The sequence below is a fragment of the Aspergillus costaricaensis genome, assembly GCF_003184835.1.
Source record: "Aspergillus costaricaensis CBS 115574 unplaced genomic scaffold BO79scaffold_8, whole genome shotgun sequence".
In the NCBI taxonomy this organism is placed as follows: Eukaryota; Fungi; Ascomycota; class Eurotiomycetes; order Eurotiales; family Aspergillaceae; genus Aspergillus; species Aspergillus costaricensis.
In genome coordinates this window covers 922,809-949,359 of record NW_020291808.1, presented here as the reverse complement: position 1 = coordinate 949,359, position 26,551 = coordinate 922,809, and the positions used below count along the sequence as shown (strand labels likewise).

General features: G+C 48.6%; 9 protein-coding genes across 9 annotated transcripts; 4 read left to right on the top strand and 5 right to left on the bottom strand.

Annotated features, from left to right (window-relative positions):
• Positions 1-153: 153 nt before the first annotated feature.
• Positions 154-3,908, bottom strand: BO79DRAFT_191451 (Zn(II)2Cys6 transcription factor). The gene is made up of 8 exons (XM_025680828.1): positions 3,360-3,908; positions 3,222-3,266; positions 2,638-3,162; positions 2,236-2,577; positions 1,886-2,167; positions 1,284-1,837; positions 774-1,231; positions 154-699 (listed from the first exon to the last, which is right to left on the bottom strand). The coding sequence occupies exons 1-8, from the start codon at positions 3,412-3,414 to the stop codon at positions 381-383; spliced, it is 2,580 nt and encodes an 859-aa protein (XP_025542186.1). The 5' UTR covers positions 3,415-3,908; the 3' UTR covers positions 154-380.
• Positions 3,909-6,673: 2,765 nt separating this feature from the next.
• On the top strand, positions 6,674-7,344 carry BO79DRAFT_252863 (iron-sulfur cluster assembly protein CIA2; the record flags this gene model as incomplete). The annotated part of the gene is made up of 2 exons (XM_025685953.1): positions 6,674-6,899; positions 6,971-7,344. The coding sequence occupies 2 exons, from the start codon at positions 6,674-6,676 to the stop codon at positions 7,342-7,344; spliced, it is 600 nt and encodes a 199-aa protein (XP_025542185.1).
• A 70-nt stretch (positions 7,345-7,414) lies between these two features.
• BO79DRAFT_169698 (116 kDa U5 small nuclear ribonucleoprotein component) lies at positions 7,415-10,816 on the bottom strand. Its single transcript, XM_025679495.1, has 4 exons — positions 10,742-10,816; positions 10,510-10,667; positions 8,218-10,446; positions 7,415-8,093 (listed from the first exon to the last, which is right to left on the bottom strand). The coding sequence occupies exons 1-4, from the start codon at positions 10,759-10,761 to the stop codon at positions 7,531-7,533; spliced, it is 2,970 nt and encodes a 989-aa protein (XP_025542184.1). The 5' UTR covers positions 10,762-10,816; the 3' UTR covers positions 7,415-7,530.
• A 266-nt stretch (positions 10,817-11,082) lies between these two features.
• On the top strand, positions 11,083-13,107 carry erg10B (acetyl-CoA C-acetyltransferase). Its single transcript, XM_025682324.1, has 5 exons — positions 11,083-11,284; positions 11,367-11,416; positions 11,481-11,556; positions 11,630-12,119; positions 12,201-13,107. The coding sequence occupies exons 1-5, from the start codon at positions 11,220-11,222 to the stop codon at positions 12,717-12,719; spliced, it is 1,200 nt and encodes a 399-aa protein (XP_025542183.1). The 5' UTR covers positions 11,083-11,219; the 3' UTR covers positions 12,720-13,107.
• Positions 13,108-13,257: 150 nt separating this feature from the next.
• Positions 13,258-15,112, bottom strand: BO79DRAFT_169693 (putative ZIP family zinc transporter). Its single transcript, XM_025679494.1, has 4 exons — positions 15,028-15,112; positions 14,834-14,979; positions 14,502-14,690; positions 13,258-14,440 (listed from the first exon to the last, which is right to left on the bottom strand). The coding sequence occupies exons 2-4, from the start codon at positions 14,877-14,879 to the stop codon at positions 13,296-13,298; spliced, it is 1,380 nt and encodes a 459-aa protein (XP_025542182.1). The 5' UTR covers positions 14,880-14,979; positions 15,028-15,112; the 3' UTR covers positions 13,258-13,295.
• A 529-nt stretch (positions 15,113-15,641) lies between these two features.
• BO79DRAFT_191437 (Atg14 domain-containing protein) lies at positions 15,642-17,508 on the bottom strand (the record flags this gene model as incomplete). Its single annotated transcript, XM_025680827.1, has 2 exons — positions 16,637-17,508; positions 15,642-16,582 (listed from the first exon to the last, which is right to left on the bottom strand). The coding sequence occupies exons 1-2, from the start codon at positions 17,271-17,273 to the stop codon at positions 15,642-15,644; spliced, it is 1,578 nt and encodes a 525-aa protein (XP_025542181.1). The 5' UTR covers positions 17,274-17,508.
• Positions 17,509-18,109: 601 nt separating this feature from the next.
• Positions 18,110-19,043, top strand: BO79DRAFT_236445 (uncharacterized protein). The gene is made up of 5 exons (XM_025684580.1): positions 18,110-18,149; positions 18,200-18,606; positions 18,659-18,717; positions 18,772-18,836; positions 18,899-19,043. Exons 2-5 carry the CDS (start codon positions 18,376-18,378, stop codon positions 18,961-18,963), a joined length of 420 nt encoding a protein of 139 aa, XP_025542180.1. The 5' UTR covers positions 18,110-18,149; positions 18,200-18,375; the 3' UTR covers positions 18,964-19,043.
• An 82-nt stretch (positions 19,044-19,125) lies between these two features.
• Positions 19,126-21,302, bottom strand: BO79DRAFT_191432 (putative LMBR1 domain protein). The gene is made up of 3 exons (XM_025680826.1): positions 20,561-21,302; positions 19,430-20,428; positions 19,126-19,366 (listed from the first exon to the last, which is right to left on the bottom strand). The coding sequence occupies exons 1-3, from the start codon at positions 21,108-21,110 to the stop codon at positions 19,182-19,184; spliced, it is 1,734 nt and encodes a 577-aa protein (XP_025542179.1). The 5' UTR covers positions 21,111-21,302; the 3' UTR covers positions 19,126-19,181.
• Positions 21,303-21,543: 241 nt separating this feature from the next.
• On the top strand, positions 21,544-26,372 carry BO79DRAFT_191429 (cleavage/polyadenylation factor CFT1; the record flags this gene model as incomplete). The annotated part of the gene is made up of 9 exons (XM_025680825.1): positions 21,544-23,678; positions 23,728-24,041; positions 24,132-24,299; positions 24,373-24,675; positions 24,785-24,983; positions 25,033-25,108; positions 25,168-25,621; positions 25,691-25,838; positions 25,891-26,372. The coding sequence occupies exons 1-9, from the start codon at positions 21,701-21,703 to the stop codon at positions 26,370-26,372; spliced, it is 4,122 nt and encodes a 1,373-aa protein (XP_025542178.1). The 5' UTR covers positions 21,544-21,700.
• Between the last annotated feature and the right edge of the window lie 179 nt (positions 26,373-26,551).

Here is a 26,551-nt window from a genome sequence, read left to right as displayed (position 1 = left end):
TGAAAACAATTTCACTGGGCGGACGCTCTGTTAAAATGCGGAGTGATAGACCATATGCCATTACAGCGTTGATTTGAAATAAGATCCTTATGTTACACAAGAGAAAAAGAGAGAGAGAGAAGCAGTAGCTAAAAACTTTTAGCGTTGTGTGGTACTCATTTGGATAAGCTATCATTTGTACATGGAAAGCATGTCTGCTTTGGGAGCAAAGTAACATGACCAGCATACCTACAGGAACCAGCTACCAAGAAGACACGCCAAGGTGAAAAGAGCGAATATCTCTGGCGGGCGCTATAAATTGCAGCAACCAGGAACTCTAGAAGTGACCCCCGCGTTTTGACGACAGCCCCGAGTCTCCCAGCTGTGCTGAATAGAACGCGTTACCGCTGGCGCTTTGAAGTGCCTTCGGTTCCTAGGTCGACTGAATAATTCCACCGCCGTTTGAGACCGTTTGGATCGTACACACTAGCTACACTTTGTTGCCAATCTCGCGCCGTGAACAAAACTTGTTGCCCGGTGAATTGAGTTTGCGGCATGGGAGCTGGCGCGACCGAGGTAACCTTTGATTGCTGCTCATATTGTACGGGGAAATGGTCAGGTAAAGAAGGTTGAACAGCCTGAGCAGGATTGCTCAGAGCCATTGGTGGGGAGTTTGTTGTCACAGTGGGTGTACCAATTGAAAATGCCATATCCCATTGACTACACGGTTTGTAACAGTCAGCGGCCATTTCTCGGGGTTTAAATGTTTTTTTCTTGGGAAAGGGGTTCCTTACTTGATAATACGAGTAGGATCCCAGCTATTTTCATCAACCAAAGGCGCATTCATTCCGTGGGTGGAGATCGATTGGGAGGGGATTAATCCCAAGGGCTGGAGCTGAGAGGAATCGGACTTTGAATCTTCAGTACCAGCTGATATTGGAGGAGTTACAGGATAAGCTGCATAACCCACTCTACTTTGAACGCCAGGTACTTGACTGATTTGAGAAGCGTAATGTGAATCTATTGGCGGGCTTGGGTGATATGGCTCGGAGGGACTCCCATATGGGAAAGTTGGCTTCAAATCGAAAGGTCGGTTCACATCAGCTGAAAAGGCGAAACGCAGTGAATCGATTTGCGCTTGTAACTCTGGCATAGGCCAAGCAGAAGAACAACGCTCAAGTATTCGCATGTGTCGTGTGAAGTATTCCCGCGCGTCCGTATGAAAATTCGGGTCTGGAGATGTTATGGCCACCTGTTGTAGCGTTAACTGACCGTCAATACCATAAAAGGCCCAGAATCCTCACAAGGTGCAGCATTGTGCATGTCAAGATGGTGTATATTGTGAAATTTATGCCCCTTTGCATGAAAAGCAGGCCAGACAGCCCAAAGCGGTTCAGAATGGCTTCTTGGAGCCTACAAAGGTATTTTGCCGAAGAGTAGCATAACGCCATATGCATCTTCCAACCTCCCCCTGCCGCAAAAGATTTGGAGGCTATTAATTGTGGACGATGCAACAGGATAATCCCAAGATGACAGTGGGAGTGCATATTTCCGACAAAATGCGATGGAATCCATGGTGGTGAGCCATCGGGAGGATAGTTGACTTGTAGATCCGGTGGTAAACTCTGAAGCCAGTCGGTAAAGAGAGGGTTCTTTTCAACGAACTTAGGATTAGCCCCCCAATCTTTTTGTTTCTTTATCTTATGATATATGTCGGCAATGATGCGAATATGGCGTGCATTTCGGACGAAGTACGCATATTGCCTTGACCGATCCATTTCGAACTGATCAAGGCCTCTGATATCCAAAGTTGGACTCGTATTTACTGTCTCATGGTCCACACCGTAATCGGAGCGCCCTGGAAATAGTCAGCCAGTATATATACTACGAGAATCAAAAGACGTACCCTGCGGCGCCCCTATCATGACTTCGACAACCAGAAGGGCCTGCCAGACCCGTGTCTGCACCAAGCATTCTACAGGATTCAAGTCGCAAGACCTGCCTTCCGTGTGGAGATTGTTATGCTCATGGATATCCAGATCTTTCGCCATGGAGATGATTGTTTTGACAGTTTGCCAAGAACGGTAATAATAACCTTTCTTAGGCCGTGACTCTCGGGCCTTCAACAGTAGAAGCAGAGCTTGTATCGTACTGAGGCGAGGTTCGTCCATAAAACTAGATTCGTGCCCTAACAAGATAATTCGCAGTCAGTATACGACGTGGTGTACAGGTGCGTAGGTATGTTTGTCGCCTCACTGTTTGCTAATGCGAGCCACTGTGCTCCTTGGGCTGGGTCGTCCGATAGCCTCCCTGCGCATGCAAATAGTGCCTCGAGTAGAAGCGGAGATATTGAGCTTCGTTCGTGTTGCCACTGATAGTACAGATGAGATCGATGGATGACAGGGACGTAAGGATGAATATCATCAAAATATATCTTGAAATAATTCATGACCTCGTCATCAGATGGCATGAGTTCGGGCGGGATGCGTATAGTGGCTCCAGCTCCGGTACTGAGAGGTGGTAACTTTTCGTCTACTTCATCCTGGGTCGGGATTTCTGGTTCAGCCCTTTCCCTTCGTTGCTGTCTGATGTACGGCGCTGAATCTATGTTAATACGTTCCGTCTGTAAGACACGTTACGAAGGCTAGAATAGCTCACCAATACCAGTCTCGTCTATCTTGAGCTCCCCTAAGACCTCGCTGAGGTTCTCTGCAGTGGACTGGTCGTGCTCACTGTATATATCACTTTCTGCGGTTCCCAGAGGCTGAGTTTGATCGTTGGAGAACATCTGTGACTGAGTGTATTGATGATGTGGCATGGCCACTTGGGGCGACCTCATGTCGTAGACATTTGGCTGGCCTGGAGTAGAATGCGCAAATTGCGGATAGATCCCGATGTTGTCATTATATGGGTGCATGCTACTCATTGAAGGTGGCCCGGAATCTCGATATGTTTGGGAGCTCGTATATGACGATAGTGCGGGTTCTGATGTGTTCGACGCGCCCAACGAGTCGACAGGATTGGTTTCAACGCTTTCCACTGCAGGATACTCGCCATCATGCCCAATTGTTGGAGGAACGCATACTAACTTCAAGCGTGTGCATGCCGAACAAGGCCACGTGTTTGTTGTAGCAGCATCACACTTGATCTTCCGTTTCCTGCAGCCATTGCAAGCTCGCATTACTGAAGATAGGCTCGTAATTAGACGCAACGAAGTCAAGTCCACTATCGGTCAAACTTACCTTTGAGCCTCTTATGCCTGTTATGTTCATCAACGAATACATAGTCTGTATCAAAAGCGGTCAACATATAACTGAAGCAAGAGACGGGCAACAGATTCAAATGACAAATGGTAACTACCGAGGGGGAGGGGGTCTTACTTTTCTGGCCTTCCCTGGGTGGGCCTGTCGGGGGTGTGAATGTGAAACCTTGCATCTTTGCAGGGACAGCGACACAAGCTATGAGGCAGCGCAGAAAAAAGTGGACCGGACCAGCATGCAACAATCTTCAGGTCCCGGAGAAAAAGAGAAGTTGAGGCAAAGGAAAGTATCCGCAGGACCTGCCTTATGCGGACGGAACCAATGTAGAATGTATTCTGAACCTTTCACTGTCGACTTAATGGGCGCTAGTAGGGTCTTCACACTATTGTAGCTTTAATCCCACACTTGCGCAATGGATGCCACTCCTGATATGAGTAGGGGAGAGGAGATGGGAAGGAGGTGTAACGAGTTGCGACCGAGAAGAACGATGCGGTAAGGTAGGAATATCTATCGTCAACCGCGGGAACAAGACAGCGTCATCCGGCGATAAAAGAGTGTGACCTGTGGTCTCTGTACTATGGTCTCCTGCATCGATCTGATCAGTTTTCGAGTCATAGATGGGTGCCATCAAGACAGCGCAGCTATGGGTGTAGCGGAATTTTGAACCCTAGGAGTACTGGCGCAACTGACAGTTTCACGAAAGGTAAGCTTCAAGAAGGTCGAGTTTGCTGCGATCCCATTAAGCGGCGACAAGTGAGACTTGGGAGCTCAGGGAAGGGAAAGATATGAGGAAGCTGCGATTATAAATTACATGATGTCAGTTGTAAACGATGACAGAAGTGAGGACAAATGAAAGGTAGGGTAACAGTGAGAATCCGGGCTAGGGACGGAGAAAAGACTATCATTGAGGGCATAACTCGAGAGGGGAGGGAACAAGAAGATGGCTTCCTGCATACGCCGGAAATCCAAGAGCGGCCAACAGTGAGATATGGGAAGAGATCCACACGATATATGGTGAAGGGAACGTTAAGCAAGCGGGGGAGTTGTTGGTACCTTATATGTTGAGTTGAACGACTTTCATCCAGTCTGCATCGTAGACCAGTAACGTCAGTATGGAAATCTCGCCATTGACTTTGCACTATGAAGGAAGATAAAGTCGATTGGCGCATCACACTCGGAGGCGAAAGTCACCATCTGCATAAACCGGGAATTGTATGGAGACGGCTAGAGGATCAAAACGCCGGGCCTGGGGATGATGGGTAATTGCAGGAGCAGTACGGAGTAGCGGCTTGGAATAGCAGAGAGGCAAGAAGATAAGAGCATCAGGGGAATCGAAAGCCCACCGATACAATCAATGATTTTCCCGGATGGAAATAGGATCTCCGTATAGGAATAGGGAGGTTATGCCGGGAACTTGATGCGGTCTCCTTAGCTAAGTCATCACTCTTTGCCGCCTCATTCTCCTGGTACGTAGTTGAACCGTAGATAATAGCAGGCAGTGTGGTTCGTAGTAGTGCACGGAGATCCGAGCGATCAGTCAATAATGAAGAGACGAGTGTGCGGAGACCCGACAACAGGGGTGGGTAAACACGCTCGATACCCTGAGGAGGAGTAGAAGCGGGCGCGTGGTGGAAGGATCTTTGGCCTGGCCTAGGTAAGAGGTATGCACCACTTTCTGAGGATCGTCTTCGGAAGTTTGAGGGGCCTCTGGAACTAAAACCAACCTTTCCCCCCCCCTCCGGTCACTCCCAGTGGCGCCCAAAGTAGTGTGTGTCTTCATATAGGCCTCATGGCCGTCGGTTTAATGGGACCTTGGTTCCCCCCCCCCCCCCGCGTCCCCTCCACGGGAAGGACGATCCCTAGTTAAAATCGGGTTTTAAAAGGATCTTGATCTTCTTGGCCTTGAAAATAGTCTCCCGAACTACGGATTGCGACGTACAGCTATTGATTTCCATTAGGGGGATCTTTTTTTCCTTTCCCCTTCCCTTTTCCCTTTTTATTTTTCTTTTCCCTGCGCGTATTGTGTGATTTCAGTATTTTATTTTGGTGCTTCGGTATATTGTAGTACTACTAGACTTCCCCCGCTCATGCGTACTTAAATACGCGATCCACGCCCTCGTGCGCGCTATGTAGTCCACCGTATCCAGTACCCCATGTAGCTACTCTGTAGTAGATGGATAGTACCAGTTAAATAGACTAGACTAGTACTAGCAGCACCCTCCATCATGGAAAATGGCTTTCAATTACCTGTGTGTACAAGATGCCTTGGTCGTAATGTGACACTGACCGTCCACCCCCCCCCAAACACCCCGCCCGGGTCCCTCTCCTCCCCGTTTCCTTCAGCTGACGCCAATGTCAACATGTCAAGGACTCGAAAGTGTCTTGATTATTTCCTCAAAACAAAAATCAATGACTCCCAAGGCTGAAGCAATGGGTAGGGTATCACCAGAAAGCTTTCCGATCCTGCTTGTCTGAGTGGTAACTTACTGTTCTACTCTTTCCCTTGTGCACGGCTAATGGTTACGGTACTGTTCGAATTAGTACCTACGATGACACAAGCTACGTATGAACTATTATGGAGGACCTGTGCGGAAGTAATCTGCCTGGGGCCATTAGTTATTATTATCAAGCAACATAAGAGAAAGAAATCCCCCAAATAACCAATCAATTAGATAGCAGTGATGCGTGATTCTTTAAACCAATCCCTCCCTCCTCCTCCTCCTCGCCCGCCCAGGAAACACAGCAGCTCGCTAGGGCGGGGACTTCTTGATCCTTTGTATGCGACTAGTAATCGCTGCTGTTGACTTACATTTGTTACACTCACTGGATCTAGAACCTTGATCACTTGTTGGTAGTTGCCTAGACACAAGTAGGCTATGATGTTGATGGTTTGTTTGGAGCATTGACAGCATGGATATACTCATACTTACTGCGTTAGCGCTGCTGTATTCGAAAAAGTCATTTGAATTGTTGCAGTGCCCTATGTACACTGGAGTACTTCGAAGGGCTGGTCCGCCCACCCGAATTGCCCACCTGGTTGATGTCCATACGCACTTCTTGGGTATCTGCACGCGTTCCTTGGTCCTTCTACCAATGTATTGGTTTCCCTCTTCCTCCTCAGTCTGACCTTTCCATTCTCTCTAATTTCTAAATTCATGAAACAATTCATAAAGAAACTAGTATAGCCAAAAGACATAGAATCTTGCTTGGGTTTCATCTGTCATTGGGCAACACGCACCGAGAAGCTTTTTCTTTCTTTTGACCGATATCAAAAGCAACCATCAGGAAAAAGGTTGTTCCATTTCTTCAAGACGCCGCATTAGTTGAGCATATGATGTGCTAGGGCTTACCATCCCCTCTTGCCCCCAATTTGCCCCTCTCGGTGCTTCTTGCGCGCTTTTATCGATAACCACTTGTATACAGCATAAGCCATCATGGAGTCCTCGATGCAAAATTCGAATCCGACTATTTTGAATGCTGCAGATCTTCCCACCCGTCTGCGTCCTTCATCATGCAAAGCGGGCACTTACGGAGGCGGAATCCTTGCGTCAGCGCTCCCCTCTCTAGCGGATCCCACCAACTTCAGTCTTAGTGAATCGGAAGAGTCTGATGAAGATGTTGATTTGATGGAAGAGCCGATTGATGAACAGGAGATCTACGGTAAGCTCATCGCTTGTTCCTAAACAAGGGGACCGAGTCGCCCGGGAGCCGATTACCTGACAATCTCTCAGATCTTGTGTCGACCATATCCGACCCCGAGCATCCCATTTCACTTGGAGCTTTGGCAGTCGTTTCACTGCCTGACATTTCTATCAAACCTACCTTGCCGGATGTACCGAGCTCGCTTCTTCGGACAGTATCCGTTCTCATAACCCCGACGATAACACATTGCAGTCTGGCCACAGTGATAGGTCTTGGTGTACGAGTTCGATTGGAGCAATCATTACCTCCGCGTTTTCGTGTGGATGTCCGGATCAAAGAAGGGACACATAGTACTGCCGATGAAGTGAATAAGCAATTGGCCGACAAAGAAAGGGTGGCTGCTGCACTGGAAAATGGTACGCTAATGGGCGTCATCGCAAAGATGCTCGAAACATGCCAATAATCCGATTGTACTGCTATTCGGGCGCCGTTTATGACCCTCGTCGGCGTCTCTACTATGCCATAAGAATACCCGTTTCGATGATGACTCGATTTGACTTCCGATAGTTATACAACAATATGAAAAAAGGAACAAGAGCCACTTACGGCGCTTGTTGCCGCTTCTTTCCACCTATCGACAAAAAATAGCTCAGGAGTCTAAAACGCCACTTTCCTTCAAACCTTTCCAGAGCTCTGGTTCCAAAAACTTGCTGACAGTGACATCCTCAGCCAATCCTTTACGTCTCCGCGTTTTCAAAACGAAGTCGCGGGCTGTGGCCATGGCGGGCGCCATTTCTAAGGGCTTCAACTTGACATCGCGATCCAGTGGATCCCCTGGGACGACGCTCCACTTATCGAAGACTAGACTAACGGCAGCTTGGCCCTGTGTATGGATTCGGAGATCTGTTTCAAACCCGAATGAATCTATCACGGGGATCAAACCACGAACGGAATAGAGTGGAGTTCCTGCTATGGGTCCATCAGAGAGTACATGGCCCCTTCTTCTTGAAAGGACTGTGTACACTGATGCGACAGCGTCCGCCGGTCCAGTCATCGTGCAAGAGTAAATAGGTTCCATTAGGCGTGGTGATGCCATGAGGAAAGATGAGTAGATCGCTCGTCGAGCTGTGGGGATGATTTGACCACCACCCCTGTAAATGGCTTGGTCGGCGAGAGAAACGTCGGTGAGCCTGAATTTCGCATTCCGAATGGCTATTCTTGCAGTTAGTCACAATGAACCGCTCTTCTTCTGCTTCTGTAGCGATATAAACCCCCTATGCGTAGGATCTTGGCGCTATAATTCTCAAAACATTCAAGGGAAGCATGGTGCACTCACGTTCTTCGCAAAGAGGACCTTCTCGTGTTCCCCAAGTAAATCCTTGCGTGATAGAATCTCTTACACTCCCAAGCAACTTCTTGTCGATCTGCGATGGTAGCGTATCATCCTGTAAGATGTTGGGGCCCATCTCGTCTGGACCGAAAGCCCAGATGCTCCTGGCTGCAAGTTTGTCCCAGTCGTACCGCTCTTCGAAAAAGCGCGACACTTTGCGAATCGGGTCTTTGATATTGACAGCACCGCTCTCGATATCCTCGGCGATCCCTTCATCCAGAGGCTCTGCAATCATCGTGATTTTGTTCTTCTTGTTTGGCGTGATCGAATAACACATGATAGCCGAGGTCTCCACAACAGTTTCGCAGAAGCGTGTAACAGGATCTGAAACCTTGATCTCCATTTCAGAATATAGTCTTCGTAGGTCATGAAGCACACAGTCCATATATAGCTCGCCCGTTCCGAGAACTACATGCTCACCAGACTCCTCCACTTTTGTGGATATCAGCGGGTAGCTTTTGTTGACTTTTCGGAGACCCTCAAGCATCTTGGGCAATTCCGACGGATTAACTGGCTCGACAGCAACCTTGAAGACGGACTCTGTCATATGCCGAACTGATCGGAAGATGTATGCATCCTCATCATCTTCCAAGGTGAGAGGCACGATAGTCGCCGTCTTCACAATAGAGTTGTCCACGCCTCCTAGAAGAACCAAGTTGCCGGCAGGTACGCCGCTTGTTGGGATGTTATAGCAAGACTCAGCAATCCATGTGTCGGAAATGGTCGCAATAACCATGTCCTCTTCATCTTCGGGGGTATAACCTTCGCCAAGGACACGGACCTGTTGGCCAGGACGAGCTGTGCCGCTCATTATCCTGCCAAAGGAGTGGAATTTTGAACCGTCCGAACTGTTAAAAAGTTTAGTAACATGTACGACCAGTGGGCCATCGGAATCACAGGCAGCCATAGCTGCCGCCACCTTAGAATCGAGAGGCCCAGTGTAGTACCGCTCAAGCTTCTTTTGAGCACCCTCTGCAGGCGAAGGCACATGCTGGAGAACCATATCCACAAATCCTGTTGCAGACCCGAAGAACTGTTCACAGACAAGGTTGAGTAAAGTCTTCGCATCTGTCTTGAGCTGTGATGGCTTAAGACTAATACCAACGCTCGAAAGCGTTCCCTTTAAGTCCTCCGGGCTCTCGCTTAATGTGTGCGAGTAGAGTTTGTATATGGGCTCGAGAACAAATTGAACAAACGTTCTTTTAGAACCTTCTTCCACTCCTTTTCGTGTGAATTTTCGACTCTTTGGATTGAAAAATATATCGCCCCATAGGCGCAAACAGAATGCGGCTGCTTCAATCTGTGGATGCGTCTCAGAATACATCTTAGCAAATGAATGTAATGTGAAACACCAGCCCATGGAAGCGCAAGCGAAAGCGACGTTTCCCTTCTCAGGGCTCACGCGCCTTGCAGCACCCTGTCCAGGCAGTACGTTCTCGATGATAGTGTTGACCTCCTCGATCACATGTTTAAGCTTGAAATAAGCGTCGTTCGGAGGAATCTTCAATTCCAGGATTAGTCTGTCCATCTTGTTCACCACCAATGTGAGCGGCAAGTCTTCAAGGATAGCATGCTTGATTATTTGCTCGGTGTTGGCCTGGACACCTTCAACCACATCTACTACAAGAACCACCCCATCGACCAACCGACAAGCAGTAGCCACCTCGTCCACAAAGTTCACATGCCCTGGGGTGTCAATGACGTTAAACAAGTGGGATTTGCCCTTGGTGCCCTGGAGTACCAAGCTCATGGGTGACGCTTTAATGGAAAGGCCTCTTTCTCTTTCCAGAAAGTGAACGTCGGTGTAGCGTAGTTGTTCCTCTTTCCGCTTGCCTGTTCGATTCTCGAGGCGACCGGTGAGATCATGGGTCTGAGTGACTAGCATGTCCATGAAAGCCGTTTTTCCATGGTGCAAATGACCAACGAGGGCGATGTTTCGTGTTTGGTCCGGGTAGCTGAGCAAATCCGTCATAAATTCCCGGGAATAATAGACGGGAGGCAATTCGGCTTCTTCGATCGCAAACTTCTTCTGCTGGACCGGGGCGATGATGGGCTCGGACAGAGGCTGTGCATCCTCCTCTTGCACCAGAGTCTCGACATCCTCGCCATATACCTGTTGTGCACTGGGATAGTATTGTTTATCTTCGTGAAGGATGACCGCGTTTGACGGGCCCTCTGTGACTGGTATCAGTAAGGCGGACCTTGCTAACGAGGTGAACATGGAAAAGGTAACTCTACCATCGACATCCATTAACTGTTGCTCATCAACATCATGCGCTTCATCGTCGTCACCGTCCCCGAACGCCTCTTCAAAAGCGAAAGTCTGAGGATGGGCATCCTCATGACGCGGGGACTCCTCGTCCGACCCATCTACCTCTCCAATATAGTTGCCAAACCTGCCGGAAAGCGAAGAGAATAATCAGCCGTGCGCAAGGTGGGATGAGGGGTATGGTGACCAATTGAGACATACTCATCGTAAAGATCGTCCATTTTCCAACGTGGTTGGACTAGAGGCGAATCTTCCGGGGTTTACTTTTCCTTTCTCTCGGCCTCGTCCACCAGCTGGAGAGAGAGGCTCGCGTCGGTTTGGCGATAAGTTTCTAGTAGCTCCGGGACCGAGCTTGGCGTGTTTGCATGGCTCCGGCAAGTTACTCCGAAAGTAGTACGTTTGTCCGTGGCTGCCAGTGGCCGCCGCCCCGCCTCCCGAGACGAAAAAAATAGGGTAATTATTATTGTTGTAAGGAGGGGCCGGCGGCGGGCAGGCCAACGAGTGACCGACTCGGAAAGCAAACAGTTCATCCCGTTCGTTCCCTCGTGGCCTGAGCTACCATTTCACCCTCATTCGTTATTTATTCAAATAGCCTGCCGGTCCTCCTTTTAACTCTTTCTTTCTCCCCTCATCCCCTTTCCGAAATCGCTTGCCTCCAAAAGCACGCATTTGCGCCACCATGTCTTCCCTACCTCCGGTCTACATTGTCTCCGCCGCCCGCACTCCAGTGGGCTCTTTCCTGGGGTGAGACTTCACACAGGGCCGCCAGCAGGCTCTCAGATAAATGGTCCACAGCGAAGCTGATCCTAGTTTCCTTGTTTCGCAGTTCTCTCTCGAGCCAGACCGCTCCGCAGCTGGGTTCCCATGCGATCAAAGGTGTGCCTGCAGTGCTGAAGCGATGGATGATGTGCCCCTGATCGCTGACTGCTTCGATGTCTAGCTGCCCTTAACAAAGCCAATGGGATCAAGCCTTCCGATGTGCAGGAGGTTTTCTTCGGCAACGTTCTTTCTGCGAAGTGGGTTTTCTCGCTTACTGTGTTCATGATTACCCTTTTGCCATGATGCATGCTAATGTTCCCCATCAATCAGTGTCGGACAGAACCCCGCCAGACAATGCGCTCTTGGCGCCGGACTCGACGAGTCAACCGTTTGCACCACTGTTAACAAGGTCTGTGCCTCGGGTTTGAAGGCAGTCATTCTCGGTGCTCAGACCATCATGACTGGAAATGCAGACATCGTTGTGGCAGGCGGTACTGAGTCCATGTCCAATGCCCCGCATTACCTTCCGAACCTCCGCAATGGCGCAAAGTATGGCCACCAGAGCTTGGTGGATGGGATTATGAAGGATGGCTTGACAGATGCGGGAAAGCAGGAGCTTATGGGTCTGCAGGCTGAGGAGTGTGCTCAGGATCATGACTTCACCAGGGAGCAGCAGGATGAGTATGCTATCCGGACCTACCAAAAGGCCCAGGCTGCCCAGAAGGCCGGCCTCTTCGACGAAGAGATTGCACCTGTTGAACTACCCGGCTTCCGGGGTAAGCCAGGTGTCACCGTCGCTCAAGACGATGAGCCCAAGAATGTGAGAACTCATTTCCCCACGTGAGGCAACCTTGGTCCAGGTCGTTCATGTCCAACTGATGCTTTGGCTTTTATTATCTAGCTCAACCCTGATAAGCTTCGAAGCATCAAGCCCGCTTTCATTCCTGGCTCTGGAACCGTGACGGCCCCCAACTCCTCTCCTCTTAACGACGGCGCTGCCGCTGTTGTCTTGGTTTCCGAGGCCAAGGTTAAAGAGCTGAACCTCAAGCCTGTTGCGAAGATTCTCGGTTGGGGAGATGCCGCACACCAACCCAGCAAGTTCACCACTGCTCCTGCGTTGGCGATTCCCAAGGCGCTCAAGCATGCAGGTGTCGCTCAAGATTCCATCGATGCCTTTGAAATCAACGAGGCCTTTAGCGTTGTTGCTCTCGCAAACATGAAGCTTCTGAACCTACCTGAAGAAAAGGTCAACCTTCATGGTGGTGCTGTGGCTATTGGCCACCCCATTGGTGCCAGTGGTGCTAGGATCTTGACTACCCTGCTCGGAGTTCTCAAGGCAAAGAAGGGCAAGCTCGGCTGTGTCGGAATCTGCAACGGTGGTGGTGGTGCCAGTGCCATGGTAGTGGAATCCCTCGTCTAAGCTAGAAAAGTTTCACCTCGTGAACTAAAGTATGCTGTCGCGAAATATGAGGACGGCAAAATATTATAAATACCCTGATCTTGCCGATGCCTAAAGACTGCGCATCATGTTTTAAAGTCAGGGTGAGTGGGTCTGGCATCTGACGAAATGCAATATAATAAATACATGAAATCGGTTCTTTTGTCGGAAAGTCTTGTTTATCCTGTTTATCTTGGCTCAAGCACTGCAATTGACGTACCTAGTACAGAACATCCGTCACCAGCAGTGTAATATTTAATCAAAGCCATGAGTGTTCTGTCTCAATACTACTGTTAAGACGTTAAGGGCTGATGGCCATTTTGTCGTGTATTATACATGGTCATACTGCTACTAGAATTTACTACTTGCTCACCTTCACTTCTCATACAGCGCTCGGCTGCTGCGAAAATCTCTGTACAACACCCATTAGCCAAAAGCGCCTAGATGCGCCTAGATATCTTATTAGCTATTAGCTCTTGACTGGGTCGTATTCTTGATGACATTTCTTAGGATATACTGGCTACAACGCCTCATAAACAGAGGAGTCCTGGGAGATGTTCAAGCAAATGCCCCAACAAATGCCATGAGTAGAGCGCCTCCTGCAACGGCTACACAAGCCTCGACACGCCGTTGACCCCTGAGCGTCGCATAGCTTGATTCACTCAGGAAGTCCTCTGCCAGAAGTTCAACAAGCCCCGCAAATAATAATAGCCCGCTACTGATGGCGTTAGTTATTCCCACTGTGAGTAAGCCTGTCGTACTTGCTGGATCATAGAGGTTATGCAGAACAAGCCCCATAGCTTGCCCTATGGGGGTAGTGGTTCCATAGGCAAGCGCCATGAGCCACGGCCTGTACGATGATGGGGGAAAGAGATCAGGGATCAAAGACGCTATCCGTGATCCAAGAGCAAATCCTTCAAAAGTCTGGTGAAAGCAAATAGCCACAAGAAGGACGATGAATGATGTACCCGTGGCAACACTGAGGGCCATTCCGATGAAAATACTGTGGAAGAGAATTCCGGCTTCGAGCAACAAGCATTGAAGCAATTGGCGCTGTGGATTTTGCCTGGATGACTCGAGGTCGGTCCCCTGATGTACGCTACTATGAGACCGACGGTGACCAGAATGCCACGGCTGCTCATCCCGGTTCTTATGGGAATTGCCGCGAGTATTTTCGAAGGCACTTGGTTCTTCGAATTCCCTGTCGTTGAGTTCGGTAGACACAGCCGAATCCTTAATGTTTGACCCTGAAGGCCCACTGACCGGGGATCTTCCAAGTGACGTGGGAGAGTGTAGAGTCATGCCTTCCCCAAGGCTGTCAAGGTGGACATTGTCGGCCAATCCGTTTCCGTAGTCATTGTCTTCCTCTTGATCGTCACTTGCGAGATCTGCGCCGACGTCGCTGATCAACTGGTCGTATTCGCTCCCATGGACATGGCCCGCACCTTTCAGTGCAAAGAACATCTCAACGAGAACCACCACGAATACGGCAATCATAGCCACAAAGCCGGCCATGGCACGATAGGTCTCGCTCCAGAACCGAGGGAGACAAGGGTCAGTCAATGAGACAAATGCTGTAGGGAGGAGGTGTACGAAGGCTGTTGCAATGAGTACGCCTGTTCCGAAGTGTCTAGAAAGGAAAAGGAACCGGCGTGGGATTGGGAGGCGCGGGAACCGACGAGCAAGAACAGGGAATGAGCACGCTAATATAACCATGGGTTAACAGCCAATCACCCAAGAAGCCAAAGAGAAAGTAAACTGTACCTAACGTGCTAAGCACAAGGATAAGGAACAGTGCAAAGACATGTATCGGCGTGTTATAGGCGCCTCGCTCCCTTGATCCGCAAGTCGAGGTGTCATCGTTAGAAGCCCGAGCATAACTCCGTCGGGAAAGCTCCGTCCGCAAAACAGATTCAGGAATATCGGAGATTAATGAGAACATATATTCAGTCCCTGCAGACAAATATTCGCGTTAGTAGAGAATGAAAATATGCCGTGCGGAGCGGAGCAGGCTGGGAGTTGGACCGGTCAAGGCAAAAAGAGAGATATATGTGCGTCTCCCACATTGTATTTTATTCCCTTTGAACTGAACTTACCTGAACTACTAAGGTCGGTCTGACCCGGCCTTTGGTTTCCGTCCATTCTTGGCTAAATGTCATGTAACGATGTGCTCTCGCCGCATCCATGACCTGAAAACATGCACTGGGCGCCGGCACAGGCTCACGAACGGTTCAGAAGCAGCCTAAGTCGCGTCAGCAGTTGACAATTTTACAATGCAGCGAGCACATACAGTAGCTTCTGCGAGAGGGATAACACCGGAAGTTCTGGCAGCGAGCAGTCTCAATGACGTGATGCACCTACCATGTCTAAAGGAGAGGACGCCTATTCGACATGTAGGGAGACTTTGCCGGTAATCCGGACACGCGGCTCGTTTGTCCAGATAATCTTATCAATCAGTTCCGTGGTTCTCGCTTATCTAATCAAACCGCTGCGCATTTGATTGTTGGATTGACTAATCTGGATAATCTAATCTGGATAATCTCGAAGGAGCGACGTACAAGATGCACACCACAGATGTTTCAGATGGCTATTATCGAGGCTCAAGAATATACTAGGATAACCTCTATTAGTATCAGTTGCTACTCTATATGGGCATAATAGTATGCTGTAAAGAGCAGGACGTAGCTCCTTGAAGTACCCCATACGGGGTAGTCGAGTCCAATTCGGAGAGATATAAGTGCGGCCGAAGGGGTCTCTTCGTACGGCCACGTTAGTATCTGATGATTCTCACCCAGATTTCTTGATAAGGGAGAAAAGAATACTAAGTGTAATGTACTTCTTGGCAGGCGCTGTTGGCTAATGGAAATCTATCTATCTATTTCGTAGAATTTCTTCAATTCAATACTACCTGTTTCTCAGCTTGGTCCAGCCACTGGTACCCTTCATACGAGTGGGTCCACGAGGTCCACTGAGGTTGCTCGCGCCGGCAACTGTATCATTTACGCTATTCCCGCTATTAGTATTACCCTGTCGCTCCGGTGAGGTAGAATCGGTGGATGGATGTTGAATAAGCATTGATTCCCTCGGTTCCTGACTTGCGTCGTCCCAATCGCCTTCCAGCAGCTCCCATTCTGCACTGGCCATTTCACCCAACAGAGTTGATTTCAGCTTATCCACGATCTTTGTTGGAGTTGGAAGTCTCCATGTGCGCATGAATTCAGCCCCCTCGACAGCACCCAGAAAGGAATGTGCAGTCCCATGCGAGTAATGCCCTAGCATAGGGAATGACATTGTGCGCTGAATGGTAGTTTTGGGTGAGTCCTTTGATACCCTCATCTTCGCCTGTATATCGCGTCCAGCAAAGGCTCTTGATAGTGTCGATGGCTGCGCAGGTGGTGCCACAAGGAGTTGCCACAAATTCTTCCCAACGTTACAAACTTCTTCCCAGGACTCCGATGTTATGTTTATTCCCTGAGTTCGACATAGCCACGACACATTCCATGCCAGTATTGTTACCCCTTCAAGAAATAGTGCATATGTTCCAGGGTCTTCCCTAGCCAGTTTCGGAAGTGCTCTGTCGATGGAGAGGGGCCGAGGTCTGGAAGGGCGAGGCGATGCGGTTCTAGTTCCAGGCGGTACAGATGGTGGATGACGTAGCGAATATGTTACGGAATTTGGATCTCGTGAAAGATAGGAAGCAGAAGGTGCGCATATAGTGGGTATAGGATGGTCTTTATGAGGTAAAGTGATTTCCGCTGGGAGTCTGAGAGACAGATAATGCGAAACAAGGACGAGAAGGTGAGCAACATTGAAGAGGGAGGTGGATATATAAGCTGGCGTGACACCTGTTAAAGCATTACTAACTGATATAAATCAAAAGTCGCAGAGCTGTAACTTTCCGTTCATGTCCCTCAAATCGATGATATCTATACCACCCATCGTGTAGACCTCTTGGGACATTCCTTCCTTACTCCTTGTCTTCCGCTGTAGCCCATAAAGATTGGCAGCTTCTCGGCAGAGAAATATTCGGGCCTCTGCAGTTTTGCTATGGAGCGAGTGCCAGAGATGATCCGTTCTCTTAGTATTATTCTGGATGTTGGCCAGAATTGCAGCTTCCCGCTCGCCGAGCTGATACTGTGCAGATTCAGAGTCCGAGTGCCGTCGCGCTAGTGCGAGCCTGCGTTGGGAAATTTCAAGTCTTTTGTCCTTGATCTCAGCAGTCAGGTTTTCGAGTTGATCACCGAGTAGCCTCAACCTTTCACACGACTCAGCTTCTCCCTTAGCGATCATCTGTAAGCTTCGCTTGGCAGAGAGCCCATTTTGATAAGCAATGGCGGTTTCTTTGATTTCACCCGACCATTCCGCTTGGGTTGTCTCAGGGGTCACTCTAGCTTGGATATGTTCCGCAATAGACTGTTTCTCAAGCAGGACCCTCGCGTTCTCAACCCGGAGCTGATACAGCTGACTACGGGCACAGGTAGGGCAGAAAAACCGGGTTCGCGAAGCTGGAGCGCGAAAACATGTATGACAGCTCATCTCCAAAAGCTTTGACTCACTCTCGGTTGATCGATACCGCCGTAGCTCACAGTCGCATGGCCTTGGGCTTCCGGTGATGGAATACCAACTCGACTGTCTGGCTTCGAGCACGTAGGTTGCATGAACAAATCATGAAAAAGGGGGGCACTCATGTCTTAATCGGATTAAGTGATGACATAGGACGATATGTGATCGATAAGTGTCACTGGATTTACTTATCTGAAGCCAACGAAAGGGACCGCCGTTTGCGTCACGTCACCTGACCAACTGTATATATGTACTGGGTGTTTGACAGGAGGCACATATATATATGTTACGTAAGCGACATCGGTTGTCGTAATCATCACACCGCTCCTTTGTGCTTAAGTGCGTATCCGTAACAGTATCATTGAACTTACAACCGAGTATCAGCAGCTGAGAATTTATCAGCTTCGGTTCAGTACGGGGAAGTTGTTAGTATAAACAAATATTATAGGTCGCTGTATTGTTATGAGGCATGTTAATTGAGCATACCAACCGGCTTGCCCTTACACACACTGAATACCTTAGCGAAACGTATAATTGCATTTGCAGAAGCCCATTGGTTTTAATATAGTGCTGCTTAATCGCAACTATCAGCGGCTTCCAGGAGCTGAATGATGCGGTTATTGGAATTCGACGCAGTGAGATGGACCTGCAGGTGATCACCACTTTCAGCCTATCTAAACATATCAATCGAAAGCAGTATGTGCGATGTATGGTGGATAGTTGCGATCACCTGACTCATCTCGTTTCCCCCTCAGGGAGTTTCGATGCTAGACTGAGCCATAGATTAAGTTCACAAATTGCGTACTTCTGCCATACACTCAAAAAGAGCAAGTTCTAGCGCTAGGCGGTGTAAGTTGAGCCACGCATATTTCTATGGTGCGTATGCTAACATTTGACAGGGTTCTCCTGGTACATACCCAGTTAGTTGAGCATCGAACGTGAGCATGGTCGGCAATAACACGCGGTCCATGTCTGCACGATATATTTAGATCTCACTTCTCTGTATCTATTGCTACTGCTCCTGCTCCTATTCGAGCTGATTCTTAGTCCGAGAAGCTATAGTCTAATCATCGGCATGACTTCTCTAAACAGGGACTTTGCAGGCTCCAATTTCCCGGGTAGTGATCTGCATCAGAACGACCTTCGCACCGAGTCTCTGAAGACCCTTCAGCAGTATATGTCTCCACCTTCAGGAAACCTAATGGACTATGATTGGGACCAACTCCAAGAAGAATACATCGCTTCTATGGAAAAGCATGAAAATGCTGAAAGAGACTTACGTAACCGTGTCGCCAAGTTGCTTGAGGTGTTTACAGCCGTCATTGATCTCGTGGCCTTTAGCTGATATTCTCATTTAGATCTTCATGGCGTGGTCGGAGACAACTGTTATGCGCGATGAAACCAGAGCTTTAAAAAGGTTGGTCCTTCCAAGTCCCCGAAGTCTTCAACACAATCACTGATGTTATTGTAGATTTAAGACACAAATGAAACATGTTCAGACATCTGAAGAAGATCTAGAACTGAAACGTAAACACTGTACGTAAAATCAGTTTCAGCTAAACCCGTTTGTATGTATAATTTTGCTGACGATGACTCAGATGTCGATGTTGTGAAGGCTTTCGAAAGTGCCCTCGCTTTATTGAACGACCGCCTCAAGTCGTAACATTACTCGAGGGCGGTTTTTTCGAGCCCTCTCCGTTTCCAGACCCCATACCAAAACCGCAGAAAATTACACATTATCACAGCTTATCATATAATGTATTTAATGAAGTTCCACTGCTTCCTTCGCATGGGAATAGATAATTTAGACCGAACTGTTACCATCCAGACTATCACCGTTCCTCTATATCGACTTGAAAAGGCCATATACGTCCAAATAACCTACTCCCCTGCTCTGGTTGAGAAGTTGTTTCGTCCTCCGACACTATGATAGGTGTCAGTAACACCTCTCCCAGAGCTTGTCAGTAGCCGTTCCTCCTCAGCCTCCTCAGCTTCCTGGTCCAGTAGACGTTCATCAAGTTTCGGATGGCGGATGAAAGAGGTGACCAAGACGAGCAAGTAGACACCTGAGATTTTAGATCTTATAAGCCTGTGGCTAGATTTTATGAAGACTGGAGGTTCCCACTTACCGAGAAAGATAAATTGAGACCAGAAAAATACTGTGCCGAAAAAGGGATAGCTTATCGTCACGCGGTTGAGGAACATACTAGTGACGCTGGGTGTGCAGACTTGCTTGGCAGCCGTGTTGTCTGTTAGTTCCGAGCATGGCTTGATCAGGCGTTTGTTAGTCAAACAATCCGATTGCTGGCCCGGCGGGCGATCACAGAATGTTTGTGGTCCAAAAGTTGCGTACTGGGGTGCAACAAGCATGGGGATCGAATAGTCCAAAGCTAGTATTGTCAAAATCAGCATGGCAGTGGTCAGCAGCAGGGCTTGTGGAGACGTGTGCCCCAATCTGATCCGAAATATTCTGATCCATAGAAAGCGAATGCCAATGGTAGATATCCCGACCACAGAACTGCCAAACAGCAACAAAACAACTACTGTAAAGACGGCGTAGTCGATCGGAAATACCTTTGCTGATTGAACGAATACCCAGTTCAAGGGATTGAAAACCCCAATGCGACTGAGTATGTATCCGCAACGTTGTTTGCACATAGAATTCTTGGCTTTGTCAATTGCCGTCAAGAGCATCGATATCCATATCATGAGTGCGACTAAGAGAATGGCAATGCCGCCTAGGAGCTTTAATGGGCGGAAGAAAGCCGTAACCTTTAGCCATGCCCTCATAAATCGGCCTCGACCTTCACCGTCAGCCTCTTCTGCCAAACGTTGCCGCCTAATAAGCGTCCTCTCATCTCGAACGAGGGTATCGAGCTCTCTACGTTCCTTAGAAGAGAGGAGACCCGGATCTCCTCTACAGCGCCCTTCCAGCTGGCGCTGACGCTCTCGATTAGATTCGAGCTGTGCACCTGTCGACGCTTTCCAGGTCATGTCTGACACAGATGGAGCTGCTCGTATCATCCTCATGGGAAGAACGGCAAGGCCCGTTGAGGTATATAAGACATAAAGGAACAGCCCCAGAGTTATCAATAACCCAAGGGTGAATGTAATGACCCTCTCTCCACCTGAAAGGAAACCAATCAGTATTAACTTATGATGAACAGGTATTTTCTTTTCTTTTCTTTTCTTTTCTTTTTTTTTTTTAGAAAAAAGGGGGAAATAAGGACATGCTGGAGGGAAGCGAAGGGAGAACTCACGATTCTCAGCCAGAAGCTTCCTGAGATAGTCTGAAACATTGCTGTCCTTAATATTCGAAACAGGGACAAGAAAGCCAACAATGAAAAGCACAACCACTATCGCAATAAACGAGATAGTGTACTTAAACGCGGTCCAGAGTCGTTTGGCAGCAGATTGCTCACCGGATTCGGCAGCCACTTCATCGTATTCTTCGTACCAGAAATAGACAAATGGAATTGCGAGAAGGCATAGGAATGCATCAAGCGAGTAGAGGAGATAGTACACAGCCGTTAATAGAGAAACAATCTTGTCTACTTCATCCTGAGTGGCCCAAGGTTTTCTTTGACCAAGCTTCGAGGATGTGGTAGAGGATATTAAAGCAACATCCACGGGCAACAAGAGAACAGTGGCAAGTAAGCTTGTAATCGCGACAATACACGTGAACGTCACAACTGAAGAGCGATCCCGAGGCGTTTGATATGTATAGATGAACACCGACGCTACCATTACCAGAACAGCTACCACAATAGCGTATACTGCCCATATAAGGGATGTTTGTAAGAGGGCCATCTTGGTTATAGGGATAGATTAGGCCCTACGAAAGGCGAAAGACAACAGTTCCGCAAAGGGTTGGGTGCATGTATTGTCAAGACTCCAGATCCGATGGAATTTTCACATCGGAGTAGATGGATAGACGAGCTAGATCCTATTCTGTTTCAAGTTGTATTCATACCCAAATCACTCAAGACGGGCATGACGATAGGTATAAGCAAGGCAGGCAGGTAGAGAAATAGATTAGCTGTTGAGGACCACCAACAATCAACGTTCTTTTTGGGGTCAAAAAGTCCGCATGTATTACGTCATCGTCTGGGAGGCCAGATGTATTGTCACGTGTTGCGTCGCACTTGAAGCACGGAACCTCCAATCATGCCCGTCCCAGCTAGGAATGTTATGATAAAGCTTGGGTTTACTATTTATTTTCGTCGCCGTCATCCCAGGCTTAACACAATCATTCCCTTTATTCACAACAATCATATCCGCTTAGCCCTTTCTTACTTTCCTGGCAATGCTGCCTTTTGCGCAGGGCAGTAGAGTAAACTGGGTTTGACGAGGAGAGTCAAACACTCCTGGGCAAAGCAATTTTCTGGTTTGGCAAACGCATGATGCAGTGCTATACTGAACTATTGCCCCCGACTGGGGTCACCCATGCTTTGGCGGTCCCTTTCCTTGCGGCAACATCAAATGATCTGATCGTGGTTAGAACATCACTGCTTCAGATCTATTCGCTGCATAAAGTTACCTCCCATGCGGAAGGAGCCGACGCCCAGCAGGAATTGACGAAGCTCCTCCTGGAAAAAGAGTATTCACTTTCGGGAACTGTAACTGGTCTTTGTCGGGTCAAGGTTCTCAACAGCAGGAGTGGCGGAGAAGCTGTTTTGGTCGCCTTTCGAAATGCCAAACTTAGCTTGATTGAATGGGACCCAGAGCGTCGAAGCATCTCCACCATCTCCATTCATTATTACGAGCGAGATGATCTGACCCGTAGTCCATGGGTTCCTGACCTGAAAAACTGTGGCAGCATCCTCAGTGTGGACCCAAGCAGTAGATGTGCAATATTCAACTTTGGAATTCGGAATCTCGCCATTATTCCTTTCCACCAGCCAGGAGATGACCTGGTGATGGATGATTATGGGTCAGACCTCGGGGAAGGAATGTCAACTGACCACGATCTCGGAGGTGGCACTGATAAGGCCAAAGAGGGTATTGCGTATCAAACTCCATATGCCCCGTCTTTTGTTCTGCCCTTGACGGCATTGGATCCTTCCATACTTCACCCAATAAGCCTTGCTTTCCTATACGAGTATAGGGAGCCGACCTTTGGCATATTATATTCTCAAGTTGCGACATCAAGTGCCCTCCTGCCTGAAAGAAAAGACGTGGTATTCTATACTGTGTTTACGCTAGATTTGGAGCAGCAAGCATCCACGATATTACTTTCCGTGTCAAGGCTGCCTAGTGATCTGTTTAGGGTGGTGGCCCTCCCACCTCCTGTCGGCGGCGCTTTACTGATCGGGTCCAATGAATTAGTGCATATTGACCAGGCAGGCAAGACAAATGCCGTTGGAGTTAACGAGTTCTCAAGACAAGTTTCATCATTTTCTATGACAGACCAATCCGATTTGGCACTACGTCTTGAGAATTGTATCGTTGAGTGTCTCGGGGATAGCAGCGGGGACATGCTTTTGGTGCTTTCTACCGGGGAGATGGCCATCGTGAAATTCAAGTTAGATGGGAGGTCAGTCTCTGGGATCTCGGTTCACCTGCTGCCGGCTCACGCAGGCCTTACCTCCATGAATTCCGCGGCAGCTGCTTCAACCTTCATAGGTGATGGGAAAATTTTCCTGGGCAGCGAGGATGGCGATTCGGTGCTTTTAGGTTATTCTTGTTCATCCTCCAGCACAAAAAAGCACCGTCTGCAAGCAAAGCAAGCGATAGATGACTCTGCGGATATGTCAGAAGAGGACCAGAGTGAGGACGATGTGTATGAAGACGATCTTTATTCTACGTCCCCGGACACAACACTTACCGGCCGCCGTCCGTCAGGAGAATCATCTGCTTTCGGGCTGTATGACTTCCGGATGCACGATAAGCTTATCAACATTGGCCCTTTGAGGGACATAACCATGGGAAGGAAGCTACCCACGAACCAAGAAAAGGGAGGCGATCGTACTAATAGTACTTCTCCAGAGCTGCAAATAGTAGCTTCCCAAGGCTCACACAAAAGTGGCGGGTTGGTAGTAATGGCCCGCGAGATCGATCCCCATGTCGTCGCCTCAATTTCACTTGAGTCAGTAGACAGTATCTGGACAGCTTCATTGACCTGGGAGGAAGAAGCTGTGTCGAGAACGTCTGAGAAGATAGGGCAACGATCACAGCGATGCTATGTTATTGCAACAGAGGCCAAAGCTTCCGATAGGGAAGAATCGCTCATCTTCGTTGTGGATGGCCATGATCTAAAGCCTTTCAGAGCGCCCGATTTTAATCCCAACGAAGATGTGACAATTAACATTGGGACACAGGAAAGCAGGAAGCGCGTGGTTCAAGTCCTGAAGAACGAGGTGCGGAGTTATGACATTGGTAAGTTCACAACGAGCCCGGTGTCGATGTAACTTTTCTGATGGAACAGACCTGGGTTTAACTCAAATATACCCGATATGGGACGATGACACCAATGATGAACGAATGGCTGTTAGTGCCAGTTTGGCCGACTCTTGTCTTGCAATCCTACGGGACGATTCTACGTTATTGTTCCTTCAAGCAGACGACAGTGGAGACCTTGATGAAGTAGTCCTTGGTGAGGATGTGGCATCTGGAAAGTGGATATCCTGTTGCTTGTACAGCGATAAAACTGGGTTGTTTTCCTCCATCGATCGAACACTGAGTGAGCCGGTCAAGAACGATATGTTTCTATTCCTACTCAGCCATGATTCCAAGCTCTTCGTAAGTATCATGAACCCACTACGCGAGATTTTCTGCTCTGATCGTCTTCTACCCTGCGTTGATGGCATCTAATGCTTCCCAAATCATCAGGTATATCGCGTCCGCGATCAAAAGCTGCTATCGATAATCGAGGGGCTGGACGGCCTGTCGCCTCTGTTATCCAGTGAGCCACCCAAGCGGTCTGGCACACGTGAAAATTTGATAGAGGCAATCGTTGCTGATCTCGGTGAAACATGGAGTGCTTCGCCGTACTTGATTGTATGTCACCATACTGGTCACTCTAGACCGCCTCTCATCACTAGCTCTGGTGCGCTAACCAAAGCCCTGATAGTTACGATCTGAAACCGATGACTTGATAATCTACAAACCTTTTGTGATTCCAACAGGTCCAACCGGAGAGATTCACACCCTGAAGTTTTCCAAAGAAAACAACAGTGTTCTGCCGATGATCTCACCTGATGTCGACTCAGCACAGCCCAGTGGGTCAGATTATAGGGCTAGGCCACTGCGCATCCTGCCCGATATCTCGGGACTCAGTGCTGTATTCATGCCTGGTGCTTCAGCAGGCTTCGTTCTCAGAACATCTGCAAGTGCGCCACACTTTCTGCGCTTAAGAGGGGAAAGTCCCCGGTGCGTAAGCAGCTTAGATACCTCTGAATGTAGTAGGGGGTTTATCTCTATGGACTCGCAGGTTCGCAATGACAGGATAATTCGTTATATTGATATGCTAACCTAGTGGGCAGAGAACAATTCGATTTTGTCAGCTGCCCCCTATGACACGATTCGATTACCAGTGGACTTTGAAAAAGGTGCACCTAGGAGAACAAGTTGATCACTTAGCTTATTCCACCTCTTCCGGGATGTACGTACTAGGGACGTGTCATGCAACTGATTTCAAATTGCCCGAGGATGACGAGTTGCACCCAGAATGGCGTAACGAAGGTTTGTGCTCTATCTGCCCAATTCAGGGGACCAGGCTGAAACTGTCTAGCTATTTCGTTTTTCCCATCGGCGCGTGGAAGCTTTGTAAAGCTTGTTAGCCCCAATACATGGTCTATCATCGACAGGTATGAAGTCATCATCTGCAGCTTTAAGACTAGGTCATCCTAACTCTTCACTTGCACAGTTATTCCCTCGGCACAGACGAGTACGTCATGGCAATCAAGAACATAAGCCTTGAAATATCGGAAAACACCCACGAACGCAAGGACTTGATCGTCGTGGGTACTGCGTTCGCCCGGGGCGAAGACATACCCTCACGCGGCTGCATCTATGTTTTCGAGGTCGTGCAGGTTGTTCCAGACCCAGACGACCCTGAGACAGATCGCAAGTTGAAGCTTATCGGTAAAGAATCAGTGAAGGGCGCCGTGACTGCCCTATCTGAAATCGGCGGCCAGGGCTTCGTCCTGGTGGCACAAGGACAAAAGTGTATGGTCAGAGGCCTTAAGGAGGATGGTAGCCTTCTCCCTGTTGCTTTCATGGATATGCAGTGTTATGTCAGTGTCGTGAAAGAGCTCAAAGGCACTGGGATGTGCATCCTTGGCGATGCCGTGAAAGGGATATGGTTCGCAGGCTATTCGGTATTGTCCCCATGCTCGGTCACTATGGAACCAACATGAGCATATCAAGCTAACATGTCCGCTTTCTAGGAGGAGCCCTACAAAATGAGCCTTTTTGCCAAGGATTTAGACTACCTTGAAGTGTCCGCGGCTGAATTTCTTCCAGACGGTAAAAGGCTATTCATTGTTGTGGCTGACAGCGATTGCAACATCCATGTATTGCAGTATGATCCGGAAGGTAGGACTGGACAGCCGAAAGGATTACTCAAGGACTCAGCTAATTGCAACAGATCCCAAATCCTCGAACGGTGACAAGCTGCTTAGCCGCAGTAGATTTCATACGGGCAACTTCGCCTCCACGTTGACTCTTCTACCACGTACAATGGTCTCTTCAGAGAAGATGATTTCCAATTCGGACGACATGGATATCGACAACCAGAGCGCCCTCCACCAAGTCCTGATGACCACACAGAACGGCTCTCTTGGCTTGATTACCTGCATGCCTGAAGAGTCATACCGCAGATTGTCTGCTTTACAGTCACAACTGACGAATACACTGGAACACCCCTGCGGTCTCAATCCTCGAGCCTTCCGAGCTGTGGAGAGCGATGGCACAGCTGGTAGGGGTATGCTCGACGGTAATCTCTTGTTTAAATGGATAGATATGAGCAAGCAACGCAAGACAGAGATCGCAGGACGCGTGGGTGCACGTGAATGGGAGATAAAGGCCGACCTTGAGGCCATTAGTGGTGATGGTCTTGGCTATCTCTAACTACACCAACCCTTAAGGAACCTGTTGCTCATATTCTGTACTAGCCCGGAGTGTCGGCTAGCTAGATCAGAAACCGAACTCTCTACGAAAACTTGGCTAGAGTGTTGTCACAGATACAATGGGGCAGGTTCTACTCCATGCTCGCATGAAGTAAATTCACGTCAACATGTATATTGTAA

Excerpts from the sequence above, each read along its gene's own strand:
- erg10B (XM_025682324.1), top strand. The coding sequence starts at position 11,220 with ATGTCTTCCCTACCTCCGGTCTACATTGTCTCCGCCGCCCGCACTCCA. Across the intron at positions 11,285-11,366 it reads CCAGTGGGCTCTTTCCTGGG|TTCTCTCTCGAGCCAGACCG; the intron begins GTGAGACTTCAC and ends CTTGTTTCGCAG. Across the intron at positions 11,557-11,629 it reads GGCAACGTTCTTTCTGCGAA|TGTCGGACAGAACCCCGCCA; the intron begins GTGGGTTTTCTC and ends CCCATCAATCAG.
- BO79DRAFT_169698 (XM_025679495.1), bottom strand. The coding sequence starts at position 10,761 with ATGGACGATCTTTACGATGA. Across the intron at positions 10,447-10,509 it reads ACAGTTAATGGATGTCGATG|AGGGCCCGTCAAACGCGGTC; the intron begins GTAGAGTTACCT and ends TACCAGTCACAG. Across the intron at positions 8,094-8,217 it reads AGGTCCTCTTTGCGAAGAAC|CCATTCGGAATGCGAAATTC; the intron begins GTGAGTGCACCA and ends CTGCAAGAATAG.
- BO79DRAFT_191451 (XM_025680828.1), bottom strand. The coding sequence starts at position 3,414 with ATGCAAGGTTTCACATTCACACCCCCGACAGGCCCACCCAGGGAAGGC. Across the intron at positions 3,163-3,221 it reads CAGGCATAAGAGGCTCAAAG|TAATGCGAGCTTGCAATGGC; the intron begins GTAAGTTTGACC and ends GCCTATCTTCAG. Across the intron at positions 2,578-2,637 it reads GATAGACGAGACTGGTATTG|CGCCGTACATCAGACAGCAA; the intron begins GTGAGCTATTCT and ends ACATAGATTCAG.
- BO79DRAFT_191432 (XM_025680826.1), bottom strand. The coding sequence starts at position 21,110 with ATGGCCCTCTTACAAACATCCCTTATATGGGCAGTATACGCTATTGTG. Across the intron at positions 20,429-20,560 it reads GAAGCTTCTGGCTGAGAATC|GTGGAGAGAGGGTCATTACA; the intron begins GTGAGTTCTCCC and ends GTTTCCTTTCAG. Across the intron at positions 19,367-19,429 it reads GTCTCAATTTATCTTTCTCG|GTGTCTACTTGCTCGTCTTG; the intron begins GTAAGTGGGAAC and ends CTAAAATCTCAG.
- BO79DRAFT_169693 (XM_025679494.1), bottom strand. The coding sequence starts at position 14,879 with ATGGACGGAAACCAAAGGCCGGGTCAGACCGACCTTAGTAGTTCAG. Across the intron at positions 14,691-14,833 it reads GACCGACCTTAGTAGTTCAG|GGACTGAATATATGTTCTCA; the intron begins GTAAGTTCAGTT and ends ATTTGTCTGCAG. Across the intron at positions 14,441-14,501 it reads CCTTGTGCTTAGCACGTTAG|CGTGCTCATTCCCTGTTCTT; the intron begins GTACAGTTTACT and ends TGGTTATATTAG.
- BO79DRAFT_236445 (XM_025684580.1), top strand. The coding sequence starts at position 18,376 with ATGACTTCTCTAAACAGGGACTTTGCAGGCTCCAATTTCCCGGGTAGT. Across the intron at positions 18,607-18,658 it reads GTGTCGCCAAGTTGCTTGAG|ATCTTCATGGCGTGGTCGGA; the intron begins GTGTTTACAGCC and ends ATTCTCATTTAG. Across the intron at positions 18,718-18,771 it reads GAAACCAGAGCTTTAAAAAG|ATTTAAGACACAAATGAAAC; the intron begins GTTGGTCCTTCC and ends ATGTTATTGTAG.